The following is an 18,690-nucleotide window of genomic DNA, read 5'->3' as shown; positions in this document are numbered from 1 at the left end:
TGATACCCATTTTTAAGTGAAATCACTTAATTATAAGGATAATACGACTTCATTGAAAAGTTTATCGACTTTTGAACAAGGAAAAAAACTTTATAGTAGAGAATTGCGTCTTCCGTGCTAAGCTAAATTTGCATTCGTATTTTAAAGACATGAAATCGTTGACCTCACCACAATATTTTTTTCAGTGCAACCAAACTAAAAATATTCAAAAACTTAAGATGTAAAGTAGTGATGATATTTTTCAAACTTTTGACTAAATTGTTTTCCTAAAAGTTCAAACATTTTTCACAAAAAGTACGAAAGTTTTTCATAAAAAGTACGAAATTGTTTCGTTAAAAGTACGTAACAATTTCATAAAAAGTATGAAAAAATTTTGTAAAAAGTACGAAACAATTTCATAAAAAGAACGAAATTGTTTCATAAAAAGTATGAAACTTTTTCATAAAAAGTCGAAGTTGTTTCTTACAAACTACGAAAAATTTGGAAAACTTTTCTTCGTAAAACAATGACGAATTTCGTACTTTTAACGAAAATTTTCGTTCTCTTTGCGAAGAAAATTCTTTCGGTGTAGGTATCGTATCCCAGCAAAACAAAGAGCTTCCAAAAAGTAGTTTGGAATCCCCATCTGTGATCAGTAAGTAGTGTAAACTTGGATCATCTCCAATGAATTTTACATGGGATTGTCATAGGAAGGAAGTACACCGTTTTTTAATGCTTTGCATTATTTTAGATGTTGTCCCTTAGAATTTAATTTTAATAATGAAATTTAAAAAAGAAACTAAAAACATTTTTATTCTCCAATTTCACTTTCTATTTTGTTTTTTTTTTTTTTACCAATTTAAAAAGCTTTTTCGCCCACACCAGGAGTTGAACTTGTGTCTCTTGGCACCATATCCGAAAGCCTAAGCACAATCAGCACAAACGTCATTAGACACGAAGCGTCGAATCATTAATATAATCGTAATATGACACCAAAGTATAACATTTTAACTATTTCTCGAGATGTTTTTATACCCTCCACCATAGGATGGGGGGTATATTAACTTTGTCATTCCGTTTGTAACACATCGAAATATTGCTCTAAGACCCCATAAAGTATATATATTCTGGGTCGTGGTGAAATTCTGAGTCGATCTGAGCATGTCCGTCCGTCCGTCCGTCCGTCCGTCCGTCCGTCTGTTGAAATCACGCTAACTTCCGAACGAAACAAGCTATCGACTTGAAACTTGGCACAAGTAGTTGTTATTGATGTAGGTCGGATGGTATTGCAAATGGGCCATATCGGTCCACTTTTACGTATAGCCCCCATATAAACGGACCCCCAAATTTGGCTTGCGATGCCTCTAAGAGAAGCAAATTTCATCCGATCTGGCTGAAATTTGGTACATGGTGTTAGTATATGGTCTCTAACAACCATGCAAAAATTGGTCCACATCGGTCCATAATTATATATAGCCCCCATATAAACCAATCCCCCGATTTGGCTTGCGAGGCCTCTAAGAGATGCAAATTTCATCCGATCCGGCTGAAATTTGGTACATGGTGTTAGTATATGGTCTCTAACAACCATGCAAAAGTTGGTCCATATCGGTCCATAATTATATATAGCCCCCATATAAATCGATCACCAGATTTGACCTCCGGAGCCTCTTGGAAGACCAAAATTCATCTGATTCAGTTGAAATTTGGTACGTGGTGTTAATATATGGCCTCAAACTCCCATGCAAAAATTGGTCGAAATCGGTCCATAGTTATATATAGCCCCCATATAAACCGATCCCCAGATTTGACCTCCGGAACCCCTTGGAAGAGCAAAATTCATCCGATTCGGTTGAAATTTGGTACGTGATGTTAGTATATGGTATCCAACAACCATGCAGGAATTGGTTCATATCAATCCATAATTATATATAGCACCCATATAAACCGTTCCCCAGAGTTGACCTCCGGTGCCTTTTGGAGAAGCAAATTTCATCCGATCTGGTTGAAATTTTGTACGTGGTTAGTATATTATATTTAACAACCATGTTAAAAGTGGTCCATATCAGTCCATAATCATATATAGCCCCCATATTAACCGATCCCGAGATTTGGTTTTGGAGCCTCTTGGAGGAGTAAATTTCGTCCGAGTCAGTTGAAATTTAGTACATTGTGCTAGTATATGGCCGTTAACAACCATGCCTAACTAGATCCATATCGGTCTATAGTTATATATAGCCCTCAGATAAATCGATCCCCAATCACACAAAAATTGGTCCATATCAATATTTGTATATAGCCCCCATATAAGCGACCCCGATATTTCAATTCTGGCTCCCTACGTACCGTGCAAAAGTCCATATCGATTCGTAATTATTTGTAGACTTACCTACACATACTTTTTTTTGTCTAATGTATACCACGTATGGACTAATACACAATTTAGAAACTATTTAAGCTATCACAACCCAAGTAATTCGATTGTGGCTGACAGTCTTTCGTAGAAGTTTCTACGCAATCCATGGTGGAGGGTACATAAGATTCGGCCTGGCCGAACTTACGGCCGTTTATACTTGTTTTTATTAGTATTAATCAGAGATGGTCTGTATCAAACTTTTTTAGGTTTGCGACTGTCGTAAAGTTGTAAACGTCGTAAACGTCACATACGTGTCGTAAATGTAGAAAAAGTAAAAAAAGTCGCAAACTGAAAATACTTTAGTCGCGTCAGCTAGGCAGCGAATGCGAGACGATGGTATGTGCGAAGAAGTTTCAATTCTTAGGAATATTCACAATTTTCGGTTTTAGTCCCATTTTCCCTATTGCCTTTTGCACGAGTACAGGGTATCCGTGGATTTTCTCGTCCTTTCTTAGCTTTCAAGTTCAGTCTCCTGTCTAATATAACCCCAAGGTATTTTGCACACTCACCAATGGGAATTTCGATACCACCTAAGAAAATAGGCTTGACCATGGGAATACTTTCACAAATTTCTGCAGAAACTCACAGCGAATGCTGTCAAACTAAATTAAAAAATGTTCAGGATTTCTTCTATTCAAAATTTGGTTTTCTACAGTAGGTTTACGACTTTTGCGACATACGTATTATACCGTCGCAAAAGTCACAGTTTGTGACAGGCCAACCCTGGTATTAATGTAATAATAAAGAAAGCAGGTTCAAATCTCACCAGCGGTAAAGTTTTCATCATTTATTTTTCTAAAACATTATTTTTCTATGTTACACATCATTTTTAATTTGTTATTCTCGCAAAATATTTTTGTATAAATATATTTTTCCGGTTAAAGTCAACAAAAAATTAGAAATTCTCGTAATATGCAAAACATTCTCAAAAGAACTTCCTTGAATGTGAAAAGGTCAACTGAACAATCCCCGCCGGGGTGAAATTTTTAATTATTTTCACTGTTTTTTATACTTTTTTTTATTGATTTTCTATTGTATTTTTGTGGCATTTAATTGACTAGAATTTCAATATTGACTTTAAATGGCACAATATAAAACAACTTCATCGGAAGTTAAAAAAATTGATGGAGGATCTCGTGATTTTCTTAAGAAGAAATGTTTGTGGATGTAAAAATTCAGTTTGAATTACATTGTAATTTTCATCATATGTTAGGTTAGGTATAGTGGCAACCCGAGATTTCAGGCTCACTTAGACTATTCAGTCCATTGTGATACCACAGTAAATTTTAGGACACATATATACATTCATGAGATATTAATAAAATGAATGTTTATAATCTTCGCTTTTAATTTTTTTTTATTAAATTATAATACGAATCTTGGAAATTTGCGTCCCTCCGTAAAACACAATTCTATTAAAGTAACGAAAAACATTTTGAATTTAAAAATAAATTAAATTAACTAAGATATTGAATCTTTAGATAACAGATAAAAACGCTTCAAATATAGGCTAAGATTTATTTTGAGTATTTCGCAAAGATTTTGACCTTCCCTTAACGATTTTGGTATTGCTTGCGAGCAATAGAATATATAAAAAAAAAAAATAATAAGAATATATTTCTTAAGGGACCTATGTTGCTTTAAATCTTATCAATAAAATTAAAACTAGGATATAGATCTCATTTATGGAATTTTTATTATATTTTTGTTATATATTAAAAAGCTATTCATGTACAAACAAATGTCAGTTTAAAATACCAAATTATAACAGATACTTCAAACTAAAAAATGTTTTCTTAATACCCCCCAAAAAAAAAAAACAAAACTTAAACCAAAGGTACAATCCTCAAAATAAGTCTTATCCTTTAGTTGAAGTGTTTTTTTTTTTCTTAAATCGAAAGAACAAATATTTAAGTACATTTAAAGATAATTCCTTTAAATGGAAAATGTTTTTCTTTAAGGAAAATTTGACTTAGTTCAAAGACATACGACTTTAACGGATGGACGCAAATTTCCATCCACTTTGTATCCTAAGTTTAATATTTTTTAAGCAAAGATTATAAACCTTCTTTTAATAAAGTTGTCATTATTTTAATGAAATTTGTCCTTATTATTGTGTAAATTTTGAGCCCTCAAATTTAAAACTTTAATTTTTTCTGTGTATGTTCATTTGTGTATAACTTTTACCTCTTTCATTTAAATGCAGTTTATTTAACGAAAGTAAAGAAAAAAAAACTAATAATAGTAATAGTTTTCATGAACTATAATAAATCTAAATTGGATTTAGATCCCTTTCATAAATATAATATTGTTTATACTTCGTATAGAATTGTGGAGGTTTTTAAAATTTATTGGTATAAAAAATCTTATAGCATACTTTTAGGAGCTGTTAATAATTACGCTTTGCTTGCCTTCAGAGTCTGGTTATAGCTCATTACAATATAATCTACCTTAAAGATGCTATGTTGTGGGCAGATGAGGATATTTTCCCTATGCTTCATACAAAACCTAAGAGTCAGGTAATATTGCCCACCACATCCATTATTTTTCGCCCCACAGACCAAATCTTATATTGAACCATAGGAATGTATGGCATGGTGGACGGTATAAATAATTGACTTCAAGACTTATGCTACTAAACATTTTTCTGCCATTCGTATAATTTTAATCGTAATTGATGTTAATTGATTTCCCTCAATATTTTATCTTTTGCAGCTATGGTTTATCGTATGAAGAAATTGAAAAAGGCCTGCCCACCATTGACACCTCCAAGACGTTGATACGTGAGGTATGCCCACCATTTTTCTCTGGCGTTGAATGCCGTCCTGGTAAATACAGGCGTTTCGATGGTTTATGCAATAACATCGAACATCCCACATGGGGAGCAGCTATGGCACCATTCCAACGTTTGATTGGGCCCCTTTATGCGGATGGCATTAATGCACCACGTATCTCAGTAACTGGCCGTGATTTGCCTTTCTCACGTGTGGTATCGCGTACAATGCATCCAGATGATGGTTATCATGATCATGCTGGTACCGTTATGGTCATAGCTTGGGGTCAATTTATGGATCACGATTTCACCCTAACAGGCACACCCTTGGGTATGTTGGTTTTCAGAGAGTTTGGGAAGCCAATGGCTTGAATTGAATATTGATTTGTGGGTTTTTCTTTCATTCTTTACAGATCCCATCAATCGTAATGATCCCGAGGAATGTTGTAAACGTCCATTACATTTGAAGCATCCCTATTGTAATGAAATTCGTGTTCCCGATGATGATTATTTTTATCGTCTATTCAATGTTAAATGTATTGATTTTGTTCGAGGTTTCCCTTCACCTAGACCTGGCTGTAGATTGGGTAAGTTTTCCGGGTGTGAGGTGAGATAATTTGGGTAGTGGTTTATGAATTTGAATTGGATTTGGTATGTCATTGAAGATTAGGAATGTCATCTACGACCAGAATTGAGATTATAGAGATTGTAATGAAAACCAAATTTTGAAAAGTCAATTTTACGATTTATTCATAATATGTCGATTTTCAACATCAAATTATGCAAAGTAGTAACAACTACGAAGGAGAAAATTTCGGCCAGTCTTTTATGTGAAATTAAGAAATTTTCCATCTTTATCGGGATAATGTTCATCCTTGTAACATTGGAATAAAAATATTCGGCATCATGCTGCTTAATCATCAATCGATCGATTTGAAACGCCTATAATACGCTCAAATGACAACCCTAATTCAAGTGCCTTCGAAATTTTGATATTCGCGTAAAGGGATCGACCGATCTAATTTGGAAAGCAACAGTAGTTGTTTTACTTGACGTTTTAATGGAATCATGTTAACGTTTATTCAAAAAATGTTCATGCTATTCAAGATAAATGAATGCTTCAGCGAATATGAAGTCCGGGCTTCATTCGCTGGTCATGACTACATAATTCCCAAAGCAAAAAACAAAAGGAACGTTTATGTTGAACGGATCGATTTGATTGACAGCTTTTATGCTGAAGCAACAAAACCATGGGTCGAGAGTGTCTGGTCGTCGACTGTTTTTTGTTCTTTTTTTTGGTTTTGGTGTGTTGAGAGTAGGCGTCGTATTTTTTTATTTAAGACTATTAACTTAAAAGACTGTTTACGCCCATGATTCGATTTGTCTTTTTTTTTTTTTTTTGCTACAAGACAAAATGGTTTTGTTATTGACAGGGCCAAAAAGGAAGGTCACCTTTCAGTTTCATTGCATACTTTTACACATTTTTGCACTTGACTGGGGTATAGGATAAAAACTGGTAATAACACTTTGCAATTGCCTTAATTTGTTATTTATAGGAATAAATCTGACTTGATCATGATATCAAAATTAGTTTTTCCTGCTATAAAAGGAAAGGGATACCTTTAAAGTCCAGATGGATTTTTTTATGTAATATTTTTGGATATTTTTATGTAAATAATTCTGTTCGTATAAAACTTAGATTGCAAAATGAAACTTAGATTGCAGCCATTACACCTGAATGTTTGGGATGAACTTCATTAAGACATATTTACAATTTTCCACTAAATTTTTATACCCTCCACCATAGGATGGGGGTATATTAACTTTGTCATTCCGTTTGTAACACATCGAAATATTGCTCTAAGACCCCATAAAGTATATATATTCTGGGTCGTGGTGAAATTCTGAGTCGATCTGAGCATGTCCGTCCGCCCGCCTGTTGAAATCACGCTAACTTCCGAACGAAACAAGCTATCGACTTGATACTTGGCACAAGTAGTTGTTATTGATGTAGGTCGGATGGTATTGCAAATGGGTCGTATCGGTCCACTTTTACGTATAGCCCCTATATAAACGTATAGCCCCATATACACCGATCACCAGATTTGACCTCCGGAGCCTCTTGGAAGACCAAAATTCATCTGATTCAGTTGATATTTGGTACGTGGTGTTAGTATATGGCCACAAACACCCATGCAAAAATTGGTCGAAGTCGGTCCATAATAATATATAGCCCCCATATAAACCGATCCCCAGATTTGACCTCCGGAGCCCCTTGAAAGAGCAAAATTCATCCGATTCGGTTGAAATTTGGTACGTGATGTAAGTATATGGTATCCAACAACCATGCAGGAATTGGTCCATAACGGTCCCCATAAGCGACCCCCATATTTCAATTCTGGCTCCCTACGTACCGCGCAAAACTCCATATCGATTCGTAATTATTTGTAGACTTATCTACACATACCATTTTTGTCTAATATATACCACGTATGGACTAACTCACAATTTAGAAAACGATTTAAGGTGCCACAACCCAAGTAATTCTATTGTTGATGACAGTCTTTCGTAGAAGTTTCAAAGCAATCATTGGTGGAGGGTACATAAGATTCGGCCTGGCCGAACTTACGGCCATATATACTTGTTTTCCTTCAAACTATGAAATTTTTTTTATCAATTGAAAGAAAATAATTACAGCTAATATTTATACCCTTCACTACTACTGTGGTATAGGGTATAATAAGTTTGTGAATTTGTTTGTAACGCCAAGAAGGAAAAGTCTGAGACTAATCGTTTAGTATACCGATCGTCTTAGAATTAAATTCTAAGTCGATTTAGCGACGTCCGTCCGTCTGTCTGTTCATGTATTTTTGTGTGCAAAGTACAGGTCGCAGTTTAAGTCCGATAGTCCTCAAATTTGGCATAGGAAGGTTTTTTGCGACAGAGTCATCCGCTATTTATTTTGGAAAAAATCGGTTCAGATTTATATATAGCTGCCATATATATTTATCCCCGATCTGGTCATAGTTGGCGCTTGTACTTATATGGCCTCAAAAGCCAGAGTTTTGCCCTGACTTGTTTCAAATTTTGCACCAGAAGTATATTTAATAGTATCGGTAAGTGTATCAAATTTGGTTGAAATCGGTTCAGATTTAGATATAACTCCCATATATATCTTTCGTGCGATTTGAACTTATATGACCTCAAAAACCAGAGTTTTGCCCTGACATGCTTCAAATTTTGCACAAAGAATACGTTTAATAGCATCGGTAAGTGTACTAAATTTGACTGAAATCGGTTCAGATTTTGATATAGCTCTCATATATATCTTTCGTACGATTTGCACTTATATGACCTCAAAAGCCAGAGTTTTGCCGTGATTTGCTTCAAATTTTGCACGAGCGGTACGTTTGATGGTGTCGTTATGTGTGCCAAATTTGGTTGAAATCGGTTCAGATTTAGATATAGCTCCCATATATATCTTTCATCCGATTTGCACTTATATGACCACGGAGGCCAAATTTATACTCCCACTTGAAATTTTGCAGAGATTGCAGAGTTATTATTCTAACTATGCACGTCAAATTTGGTCAAAATCGATTCAGATTTAGATACAGCTCCCATGTATGTGTACTCCAGATTTGGGGAAATATGGTAGAATGTTTCATATTTTAATCCCATTTGGCATTTTCCTCCAATTGACTTGATAGTTTCTACAAAGAATATATTTAATTCGATATTTAAGTGGGTCAAGTATGATCTAATTTGGTTCAGATTTAAATAAATCCTCAATATAGTTGTTCTTCCGGTTTATACAAACATGGCCAAAATACCCTCATTATACCCTGCTCCACACTGTGGAACAGGGTATTATAAGTTAGTGCATATGTTTGCAACACCCACAAGGAGACGAGATAGACACATGGTGTCTTTGGCAAAAATGCTCAGGGTGGGCTCTTGAGTCGATATAGCGATGTCCGTCTGTCCGTCTGTCCGTGAACACATTTTTGTAATCAAAGTCTAGGTCGCAGTTTTAGTCCAATCGACTTCGCACAAGTATGTGTTTTGGCTCAGAATAGATCCCTATTGATTTTGGAAGAAATCGGTTCAGATTTATATATAGCTCCCATATATATATATATTCCGCCCGATATGGACTTATGTGGCCCCAGAAGCTAGAGTTTTACCTTAATTTGCTTAAAATTTTGCACAAGAAGAACAATTAGTACTATAGTCAAGTATGCCAAATTTTATTGAAATCGGTTCAGATTTAGATATAGCTCCCATATATATCTTTCGCCCGATATGGACTAATACGGTCCCAGAAGCCAGAGTTTTACCCCAATTTGGTTGAAATTTTGCACAGGGAGTAGAATTAGCATTGTAGCTATGCGTGCCTAACTTGGATGAAATCGGTTCAGATTTAGATATAGCTCCCATATATAGCTTTCGCCCGATTTACACTCATATGACCACAGAGGCCAATTTTTTGCTCCGATTTAGTTGAAATTGTGCACAGGGAGTAGAATTAGCATTGTTGCTATGCGTGCCAAATTTGGTTGAAATCGGTTCAGATTTAGATATAGCTCCCATATATAGCTTTCGCCCGATTTACACTCATATGACCACAGAGGCCAATTTTTAACTCCGATTTAGTTGAAATTTTGCACAGGGAGTAGAATTAGCATTGTTGCTATGTGTGCCAAATTTGGTTGAAATCGGTTCAGATTTAGATATATCTCCCATATATAGCTTTCGCCCGATTTACACTCATATGACCACGGAGGCCAATTTTTAACTCCGATTTAGTTGAAATTTTGCACAGGGAGTAGAATTAGCATTGTTGCTATGCGTGCCAAATTTGGTTGAAATCGGTTCAGATTTAGATATAGCTCCCATATATAGCTTTCGCCCGATTTACACTCATATGACCACAGAGGCCAATTTTTAACTCCGATTTAGTTGAAATTTTGCACAGGGAGTAGAATTAGCATTGTTGCTATGTGTGCCAAATTTGGTTGGAATCGGTTCAGATTTAGATATAGCTCCCATATATATGTTTTTCCGATTTCGACAAAAATGGTCAAAATATCAACATTTTCCTTGTAAAATCGTCACTGCTTAGTCGAAAAGTTGTAAAAATGACTCTAATTTTCCTAAACTTCTAATACATATATATCGAGCGATAAATCATAAATAAACTTTTTCAAAGTTTCTTTAAAATTGCTTCAGATTTAAACGTTTCCCATATTTTTTTACTAAAATTGTGTTCCACCCTAGTACATTAGCCGACTTAAATTTTGAGTGTAGATTTTGTAGAAGTCTATCAAATTCTGTCCAGATCGAGTGATATTTAAATGTATGTATTTGGGACAAACCTTTATATATAGCCCCCAACACATTTAACGGATGTGATATGGTATCGAAAATTTAGATCTACAAAGTGGTGCAGGGTATAATATAGTCGGCCCCGCCCGACTTTAGACTTTACTTACTTGTTTTACACAAAATTTTGTGATGATTTCCCAATATCGTAATCATGTCCTACACACTGTAAGCCAGACTTTCCACAGAATGGTTGATTATTCTTGTCATAAAATGTCATAAATTTCATGAAAACAAATTTTAAAGCAAAGAATACGAGCTTTCTTTTAATTATTTTTTTTACTTTAAAGAAATTTATTTTAAATTGCATATCCTAACCTAATCGTTCATATTAGGTTAATATTTTTCCTGCATATGCATAGTGGACTGCTTACAAAAACCCCACTGCAAAGAATGGAAAATCGAAAGGCCACAGGCTGGCTGATATATAATGCATCGAATTAAAGCGCCAAGTTTTTAATTTCGTGGTTCAAATGCAAAAATGTCGGAAATTACATTTAATTTTAGAATCAGTTTAGATTGGTTCAAATTGGCTACATTAGGCACGAATTATGAACTTCAAAAGTTGCTTCGTGGTATTTTGGTCCATTACCGGCGAAGCGCCGTCATTTTTATGCCCACCACCATAGAATGGTGATTGGGTTATAATAATAATGGCGCTATCGTCCTGAAATTTGGCATAGATTCGTCTTTTTCGTCTGCACACAGGCGAAGTTCGAAGATGGGCTATATCGGTCCAGGTTTTGATATAGCTCCCATATAAGCCGATCCCCCGATTTTGAGTCTTAGGCTTCTAGAAATCGTAGTTTCTATTCGATTTGCCTGAAATTGCAAATTAGGACCATAAATAGGTGTGTCGAAAATGGTTTGTATCGGCCCAAGGTTTAGTTTAGCATCAATATAGCCCGCGTCTAGACATCCGAACTTTTACCCTATCTGCCTGAAATTCAAAATCTAGAGGTATTTGGGTTCATAAATAAGTGTGCCGAATATGGTGTGTATCGGCCCATGTTTGGGAATAGCCCCCATTTAGCCCGATCTTCCGATTTTGGCTTCTAGACAACGAAATTTTTATCCGATTTGCCTGAAATTCAAAATCTTAAGATATTTTGGGTCTACGTATAAGTACGCCTAATATAGTTTGTATCGATTCACATTTTGATAGGCCCCATATAGCACGATCCCCCGATTTGACTTCCTGAGCGTTTAGATATCCGAAGTTTTATCCGATTTGCCTTAAAACTTAGCACCTATAGGTATTTTGGGTTCATAAACACGTGTGCGGTAGAAGGAGTGTGTCGGTCCATGTTTCGGTATAGCCCCCATATAGCCCGATCTCCTGATTTGACTTCTTGGGCTTCTAGAAACGGCAATTTTTATCCGATTTGGAAATCTAGAGGTATTCTAGGTCCACAAAAAAAGCTGTCAATTATGGTGTGTATCGGTTAATGTTTTGGTATTTACCTCATATAGACCGATCTCCAGGTTTGACCTCTTGAATGCGTAGACATCATAATTTTTATCCGAATTGCCTTAATTCAAAATCAAGAGGTATTTTGGGTCCACACATAAGTAAGCCGAATATGCGGGGTATCGACCTATTTTCATATACCCCACTATATACCGATCTCTCGATTTGACTGCTTTGACTTGGAGACACCACAATTTTTATCACTTTCGTGCAAACCAAGCATATCCTTGCCTTTTTCCATGCTAACGAGTATTTGGGCATCGGTGAGCTTTTGCACATTTTGAAACTTCAATGGCTTTCAAGTTCAAGCTAATTTTTCAACATGTGTTGCATCCTTTTCGCAATATGTCCAGCTCGCGTATAAGTTTTCTACCATTGCGGCTTGGATTTCGATCAAATATGGACTTCACTTTTCGGATACGAGAAATGTATACACATTTAAATGCTTGAGGCTTCTAACAATAGGTAACGATAGTTTCCATCCATATATAAATCAAGCATATTATCAAGCTTGCATTCCATCACGAATAGCTTTATTTCCGAATGTAATAGATCAATATGCTTTTGAAAGCTTTTAAACAATAAAATTAACTATCACTGGTATAAACTTGTCAGTTGTTAGAAGAGTGATTTAGAAATGATAATTGGTTGCTGTACATATCAGCCGCAGTGTAGGTTACTGAAATACAAAAGTCGATAATCGATTTTTTCTAAAAAATCGAAAAGTCCACGTCAACCTTTTGTAATCTTCAATTTCGACAAATAAATAAATCGACCAACACCTTTTGCAACCTCTGTTATATAGAATTTTATGTTCCCTCTTTCCAGGATCACGTCAGCAATTCAATACTTTGACCGGTGTTATTGATGCCAATACTGTATATGGAGTTAATGAGAAATTCGCACGTAAACTTCGTACCGGTTATGGTGGTCTAATGCGTATGAATCCAGTCTTCCAAGAATATGGCTTGAAAGATCTATTGCCGCTTAAACTCGACATCCCTGATGAAGGCTGCACCAGACCCAATAAGAGTATGTTCTGCTTTGAAGCAGGAGAGATTCGTGTCAATGAGCAGTTGGTATTGACTTGTATGCACACTCTAATGGCCAGAGAACATAATCGTCTTGCCACTGGTTTGGCTCATGTAAATAAACACTGGGATGATGAGACCCTATTCCAAGAAGCCAGAAGGATCAACATTGCCATAGTTCAACATGTTACCTACAATGAATTCTTACCCATTCTATTGGGCAAAGAGGTTATGGAGAAATTCGGGTTGGTTTTGCAAAAGGATGGCTATTGGGATGGTTATGATCCTAAAGTTAATCCAGGAATCATTGATTCGTTTGCTGGTGCTGCATTCCGTTTTGGTCATTCTCTATTGCCCACTGCCGTTGAACGTTGGTCCAAAGCCCATAAATTTATTGCCTCCAAGCGTTTATCGGATTTGATTAGACGTCCTTATGATTTGTATAGAGCTGGTGTTTTGGATGAATATTTCATGGGTTTGATGAACCAAGTAGCCCAAGCTATGGATGATTCTATAACACAAGAGGTAACCAATCATTTGTTCAAGAAGGAAGGTGCTAGATTCGGTATGGACTTGGTATCGTTCAATATGCAAAGAGGTCGTGAATTTGGTATACCCGGCTACATGGAATTCCGTAAATTCTGTGGTCTTCCCACCTCCAATACATGGGATGAGATGTTTGGTTCTATGCCCAATGATACAATTTTGAGATATCAAAGTATATTTGAGTAAGTTTTGAATGAAAGATTTCCATGATCGTAATACTTATTGAATCTGTTTATAGACATCCTGCCGATATTGATTTATGGTCTGGTGGTGTTTCGGAAAAATCATTACCTGGTTCTATGTTGGGACCTACTTTCGCTTGTGTCATTGCGACTCAAATGAGCTATTTGAGACGTGGTGATCGTTTCTGGTATGAGTTACCCAATCAGCCATCTTCATTCACTCCAGAGCAGTTGCAAGAGATCCGCAAGGCTAAATTGTCGCGTTTGATATGCGATAATACCGATTTAATTGATACAGTACAAATATATCCCATGGTGTTGCCAGATCATGAAATGTAAGTTCTGATTCACGTATAATATAATAATAACTTTAAAATTATTTTGAATGAGGAATCCTTTAGAGTATGTTCCACGTTGTAAGTTTTAAGGATTTATTGCGAAAAATGTATATAAATTAATTAGAGATATAAATAAATTAATTAGAGATATATTATTTATCACTCTTAACGAAATCCTCGCACTTCTTGGGCAATTCATTGCATGTGTTTGGACGAAAACCGCTGATACCGTGTCGAAGAAAATGTTGAGCCAAGTTTGAAGGTTCTCTTCAATGGTTCCACGTTGTAATTTTATTTTTTTATGAGAATTTATTTCGAAAAATGTTAGCAATAAATTAATTAGAGATATATTATTTATCATTGTTTATGAAATCCTCCCACTTCTTGGCGATTTTCGTCAAAACACCGGCAATAGTTTTGACGAAAATCGCCGATCCCGTGTCGAAGAAATTGTTGAGCCAGATTTGAAGGTTCTCTTCAATGGTAACACCTTTCCATTGATTTGACAGGGAACGGAAAATGTGATACTTGATAAGTGCAAGATCCGGAGGGTAGGGTGTATGACGAAGAATCTCCTTTTCGAGCTAACATATTGGTGAGGATAAAATGTCTATGGATTCTTTTCAGTTAAATAGTTAAGTTGAGAGCGACTTTTCCATCGAAAATTTGCAAAAATGACGGAAATTACATTTAATTTCAGAATCGAAAATTTTCTCGTAGACCATGACTACCTAGAAGATCTTGCTTGACCCTCGCTTTCGGCGTGTCTTTTTGGGGCGTTCAACTCTTTTCTTTGCAATTACGTGTTGACACAATTTTTCGTCTCCCGTAATACTAAAAAAAAATCACTTTTTGTATCCACTTGTTGCTCGTAGGCAGGCGAAATGGATTTTTCCATCGTTTTTGTCGATGAGCCACAAGGCACGCCCGTGTTGCCTACATAGTGTCGTGTGTTCAAATCCAGTTTTGACCAAACACCAAAAAGTTTTTCGGCGGCGGGTTATCCCCGAGCAATAATGCTGACGACATTTCTGATTGTTTCAAATCTGCTTTAAGTGGTTTCAATGCAAATGCCGTTCGGACTCGTCTATAAAAAGGAAGTCCCTTGTCATTGAGCTTCACATAGAATCGGCCATCACTGATAAGAGAGTGTGTTAATTTCTCAGGTTCAGTAGTCCCTTTCAGTGATTGTACTGCAAATTTGAAGGTTTCCTTGTCTGAGCGGCAAATTCGTAGATCTCAAAGATCGAATTGCATACTGGAAGGTAGCAGTGATCGGACTTCAGTCTAAACGATCTCATTGGTTTAATTGCAAACACAAAGTTTTCAGTAATTGGACAACATACGCGAACATTGGAAAGTACAAGTGATAGAGTTGCTGACCCGAAGGTTTCAATGAATGAACCGCTTAATAGTATATATCAGGGGATCTACAAATTCCGAATGTTTTTGTGAATGTACATCATACCGGAAGGTACCAGTGATGGAACTTTAGATTCGAAGTTTTCAGTTATTAAAGGTCTCAGTAATTGAACTGCTAACTCGAAGGATTCAGTGATTGAACAGCATAAGCACAGGTATCAGCTGCAAAGAATTTTCAGTATTTTATTTGCGGATCATAGTGAATCTGTAGCCACCGTGGTGCAATAGTTAGTATGCCCGCCTTGCATACACAAGGTCGTGGGTTCGATTCCTGCTTCGACCGAATACCAAAAAGATTTTCAGCGGTGGATTATCCCACCTCAGTAATGTTGGTGACATTTCTGAGGGTTTCAAAGCTTCTCTAAGTGGTTTCACTGCAATGTGGAACGCCGTTCGGACTCGGCTATAAAAAGGAGGTCCCTTGTCATTGAGCTTAACATGGAATCGGGCAGCACTCAGTGATAAGAGAGAAGTTCACCAATGTGGTATCACAATGGACTGAATAGTCTAAGTGAGCCCGATACATCGGGCTGCCACCTAACCTAACCTAACCTAACCTAACATAGTATATCAGTAGTTCAACTGCAAACCCGATGTTCTTAGTGATTAAACTGTAGTCTTGAGGTCCTCAGTTGCTTATTTATTTGGGAGATGACTATCTCGGTCGTTGAGCTGCTGACCCCAGCTTTTCAGTTATTAGACTGTAAGCCACACCCAGAGAAGGAATATGATCACCTCAAACATGTTTTAAGAGCAAAATGTTATTTTTGGGTGGTGACCATGTAGCATTGTTTTCGCAACCATGTTATTTTCTCGGAAATCATGTATTTGATTTCGGCAAGCAGGTTATATTTGACGAGAAAATTACATTTTAGTGACAAACATGTTACATGGTCACCATACAAAAATGTTACATGGTCACCATACAAAAATGCTCTTGAAACATGTTTGAGGTGATCATATTCCATCTCTGCATACAGAAGATCTCAGTGATTGCAGTACAGAGTATCAGTATCAATTTAAGACCCGAAATTCTCATTTATTGAACTGCAAGCCAGAAAGCCTTGATTGAATTGAACATCCGATCGTCCTAATGGTTGAAGTGTAAATTGAAATGTCTCAGTGGTTGAATTGAATACCGAATGTATCCGTGATTCTAATAAATTGATTGAAAAGCAGGTCCTTTCAGTGGTTGAATTGAAGCTGTAGTGAATTAATTGAATTTCCCAGGGTCCCACTGATTAAACTGCAGACCCGAGAATCTCTGTGGTTAAACTGCAATTCCGAAAGTCGTGAAAATGTTGACCATTATTGGTCGAATCTCAATATTTCAATACTCTCTACTAGCTTAGGAAATATTTACACTAAGCTTGAGGGAGTATTGAAATATTTAAAAGAAGTTTATCTTTTAGGAATTAACCAATTTGTATAGATACTCACATGAACTGGTTACATCTTTAGCTTTCTAGATAATAGATTTTCATCCGAAAATTTTCCACTGCAATCCAATATTCTGTAATAGAATTAAATTTCCGCCATCAAATTTAATGACTCATTTATTTTCCCTTTAATTTTCTACTTTTATATTCATCTAATGATCTTCCTACTTTTTAATTACAGTAATCCCCGAGTACCTTGTAAGAGCGGTGTTATACCATCAATCGATTTGAGCAAATGGGCCGATTATGCTAGTCATGACATAGCTTCACCAGTTTTTGTAAATTTCGAATAATAAGCAAATAAACTGAATTCCAATAATATTTTTCTTCTCCTTTTTTCCAGAATTACATCAATGAAATTCCTGATACTTTACTTAATTTCCGCAAAAAATAAAAAAATACCGCCAAGTTTTGTGAATATCTTCAGAACATAACTCAGTCTTCAATTGATTATCCCAATTTCTTTATTCGAACAAAAATACTCAAGGATTATTTCACATCAATCAAATACTTCCTATCATGGAATTCACTATCAGCTTTTATTTTCTGAATTTTACTGAATCTATATTCTAAGTCATTTTTTACTCCTCATTTATTTTCCCTGTTGTTCTTTAATGGATAATACCTTCAAGATTGTTTGGTTATACACACAAAGAAAAATGCTTTCTTCTGGAAAAATATTTTAGACAAAAATAATTGTTTTTTTTTTTTGTTTTTCTTTTGGAATAAATCATATTACTTACACGAATTTAAAGCGCACGAATTATAAAATATTTTTTAAATGAGACTTCCTATTCTCTAATTTTGTTACGAAGAAATTTTTTTATTAAATATATTGTAAAAATGTCAACACCATAAATCCAAACCTAAGATTAAAAAAAAAGAAAATAAAATAATTTTAAAAAATTTTCATACATGTAACAAAAATTGAAAAATTGTTGTTTTGTTATTCTAAACGAAATTTTTGAGATTAACATTAGAAAATTAAATACAATTGAAGATAACATTGTTGTGGTTTCCCTAAAAAATATTTTTTTTGTCTATTTTGTTTTTGTCTAAAATTTTATTTCGAAGCAAAGTTCAAAATTTTTCTGTGTGTATACTAATAATGCCTAACTTACTATGACATTATAAGGTCTTTTTGCATTTAATTATCATTTGCTATACATATATTTGTCTTCAGATTTCCTAATTTATATTTATTCTTTTCCATTATTTTCGTATTCATATTTTGGATCATCTATTTTGCATCTTTTGTTTTATTGTATGTATTTTGCCCGGGCAAAAACCATATGATTGTTTTTTTTTGTTTGTTTAATTTTATATAATTTTGTGTACATATTATTTTTAAATAGAAAAAATTTTATTAAGTATTTTTCATTGCAATCATCATTTCTTCTATTTCTTTTTGTTGTTTTATACATTAAAAAAAAACAAACAAGTATAAATTTATATAAACACACATACAATACATATATATACATTAATATATAACAGCAAAAACATCATCACATATATATGTATATTGCTCTGTAAGACAAAAATAAATTTAAATAAAAATTCATTAAATATATAATTGTTTTTTCATTCTATTTTAATACATGGATTACTTTTATATGCTAGGATTGGGGAACTCTAGTATAGGGATCTATAGTACAAACCAATAATCGATTTTTCGACTTTTAGATTATTGACTTTTAATAAAAAA

At 35.0% G+C, this 18,690-nt stretch overlaps 1 protein-coding gene and 1 long non-coding RNA gene across 3 annotated transcripts in view; one reads left to right on the top strand and one right to left on the bottom strand.

Annotated features, from left to right (window-relative positions):
• cysu (peroxidase homolog) overlaps positions 1 to 18,419 on the top strand; it is a 175,574-nt gene extending 157,155 nt beyond the window's left edge. For both annotated transcript variants that reach the window (XM_075302269.1, XM_075301804.1), the window contains 6 exons: positions 5,111 to 5,499; positions 5,582 to 5,755; positions 12,853 to 13,783; positions 13,840 to 14,118; positions 17,164 to 17,260; positions 17,326 to 18,419. In XM_075302269.1, coding sequence (XP_075158384.1) covers positions 5,111 to 5,499; positions 5,582 to 5,755; positions 12,853 to 13,783; positions 13,840 to 14,118; positions 17,164 to 17,260; positions 17,326 to 17,376 — 1,921 coding nt within the window. In that variant the 3' untranslated portion in view covers positions 17,377 to 18,419. The remainder of the gene's footprint in view (positions 1 to 5,110; positions 5,500 to 5,581; positions 5,756 to 12,852; positions 13,784 to 13,839; positions 14,119 to 17,163; positions 17,261 to 17,325) is intronic.
• LOC142219504 (uncharacterized) lies at positions 10,814 to 12,413 on the bottom strand. The gene is made up of 2 exons (XR_012717608.1): positions 12,018 to 12,413; positions 10,814 to 11,957 (listed from the first exon to the last, which is right to left on the bottom strand). It is a non-coding gene; the product is annotated as an uncharacterized LOC142219504 (long non-coding RNA).
• Positions 18,420 to 18,690: the final 271 nt, after the last annotated feature.

The sequence above is a fragment of the Haematobia irritans genome, chromosome 1 (assembly GCF_050003625.1).
Source record: "Haematobia irritans isolate KBUSLIRL chromosome 1, ASM5000362v1, whole genome shotgun sequence".
NCBI classification, from domain to species: Eukaryota; Metazoa; Arthropoda; class Insecta; order Diptera; family Muscidae; genus Haematobia; species Haematobia irritans.
This window is presented reverse-complemented; position numbering and strand designations above follow the sequence as displayed.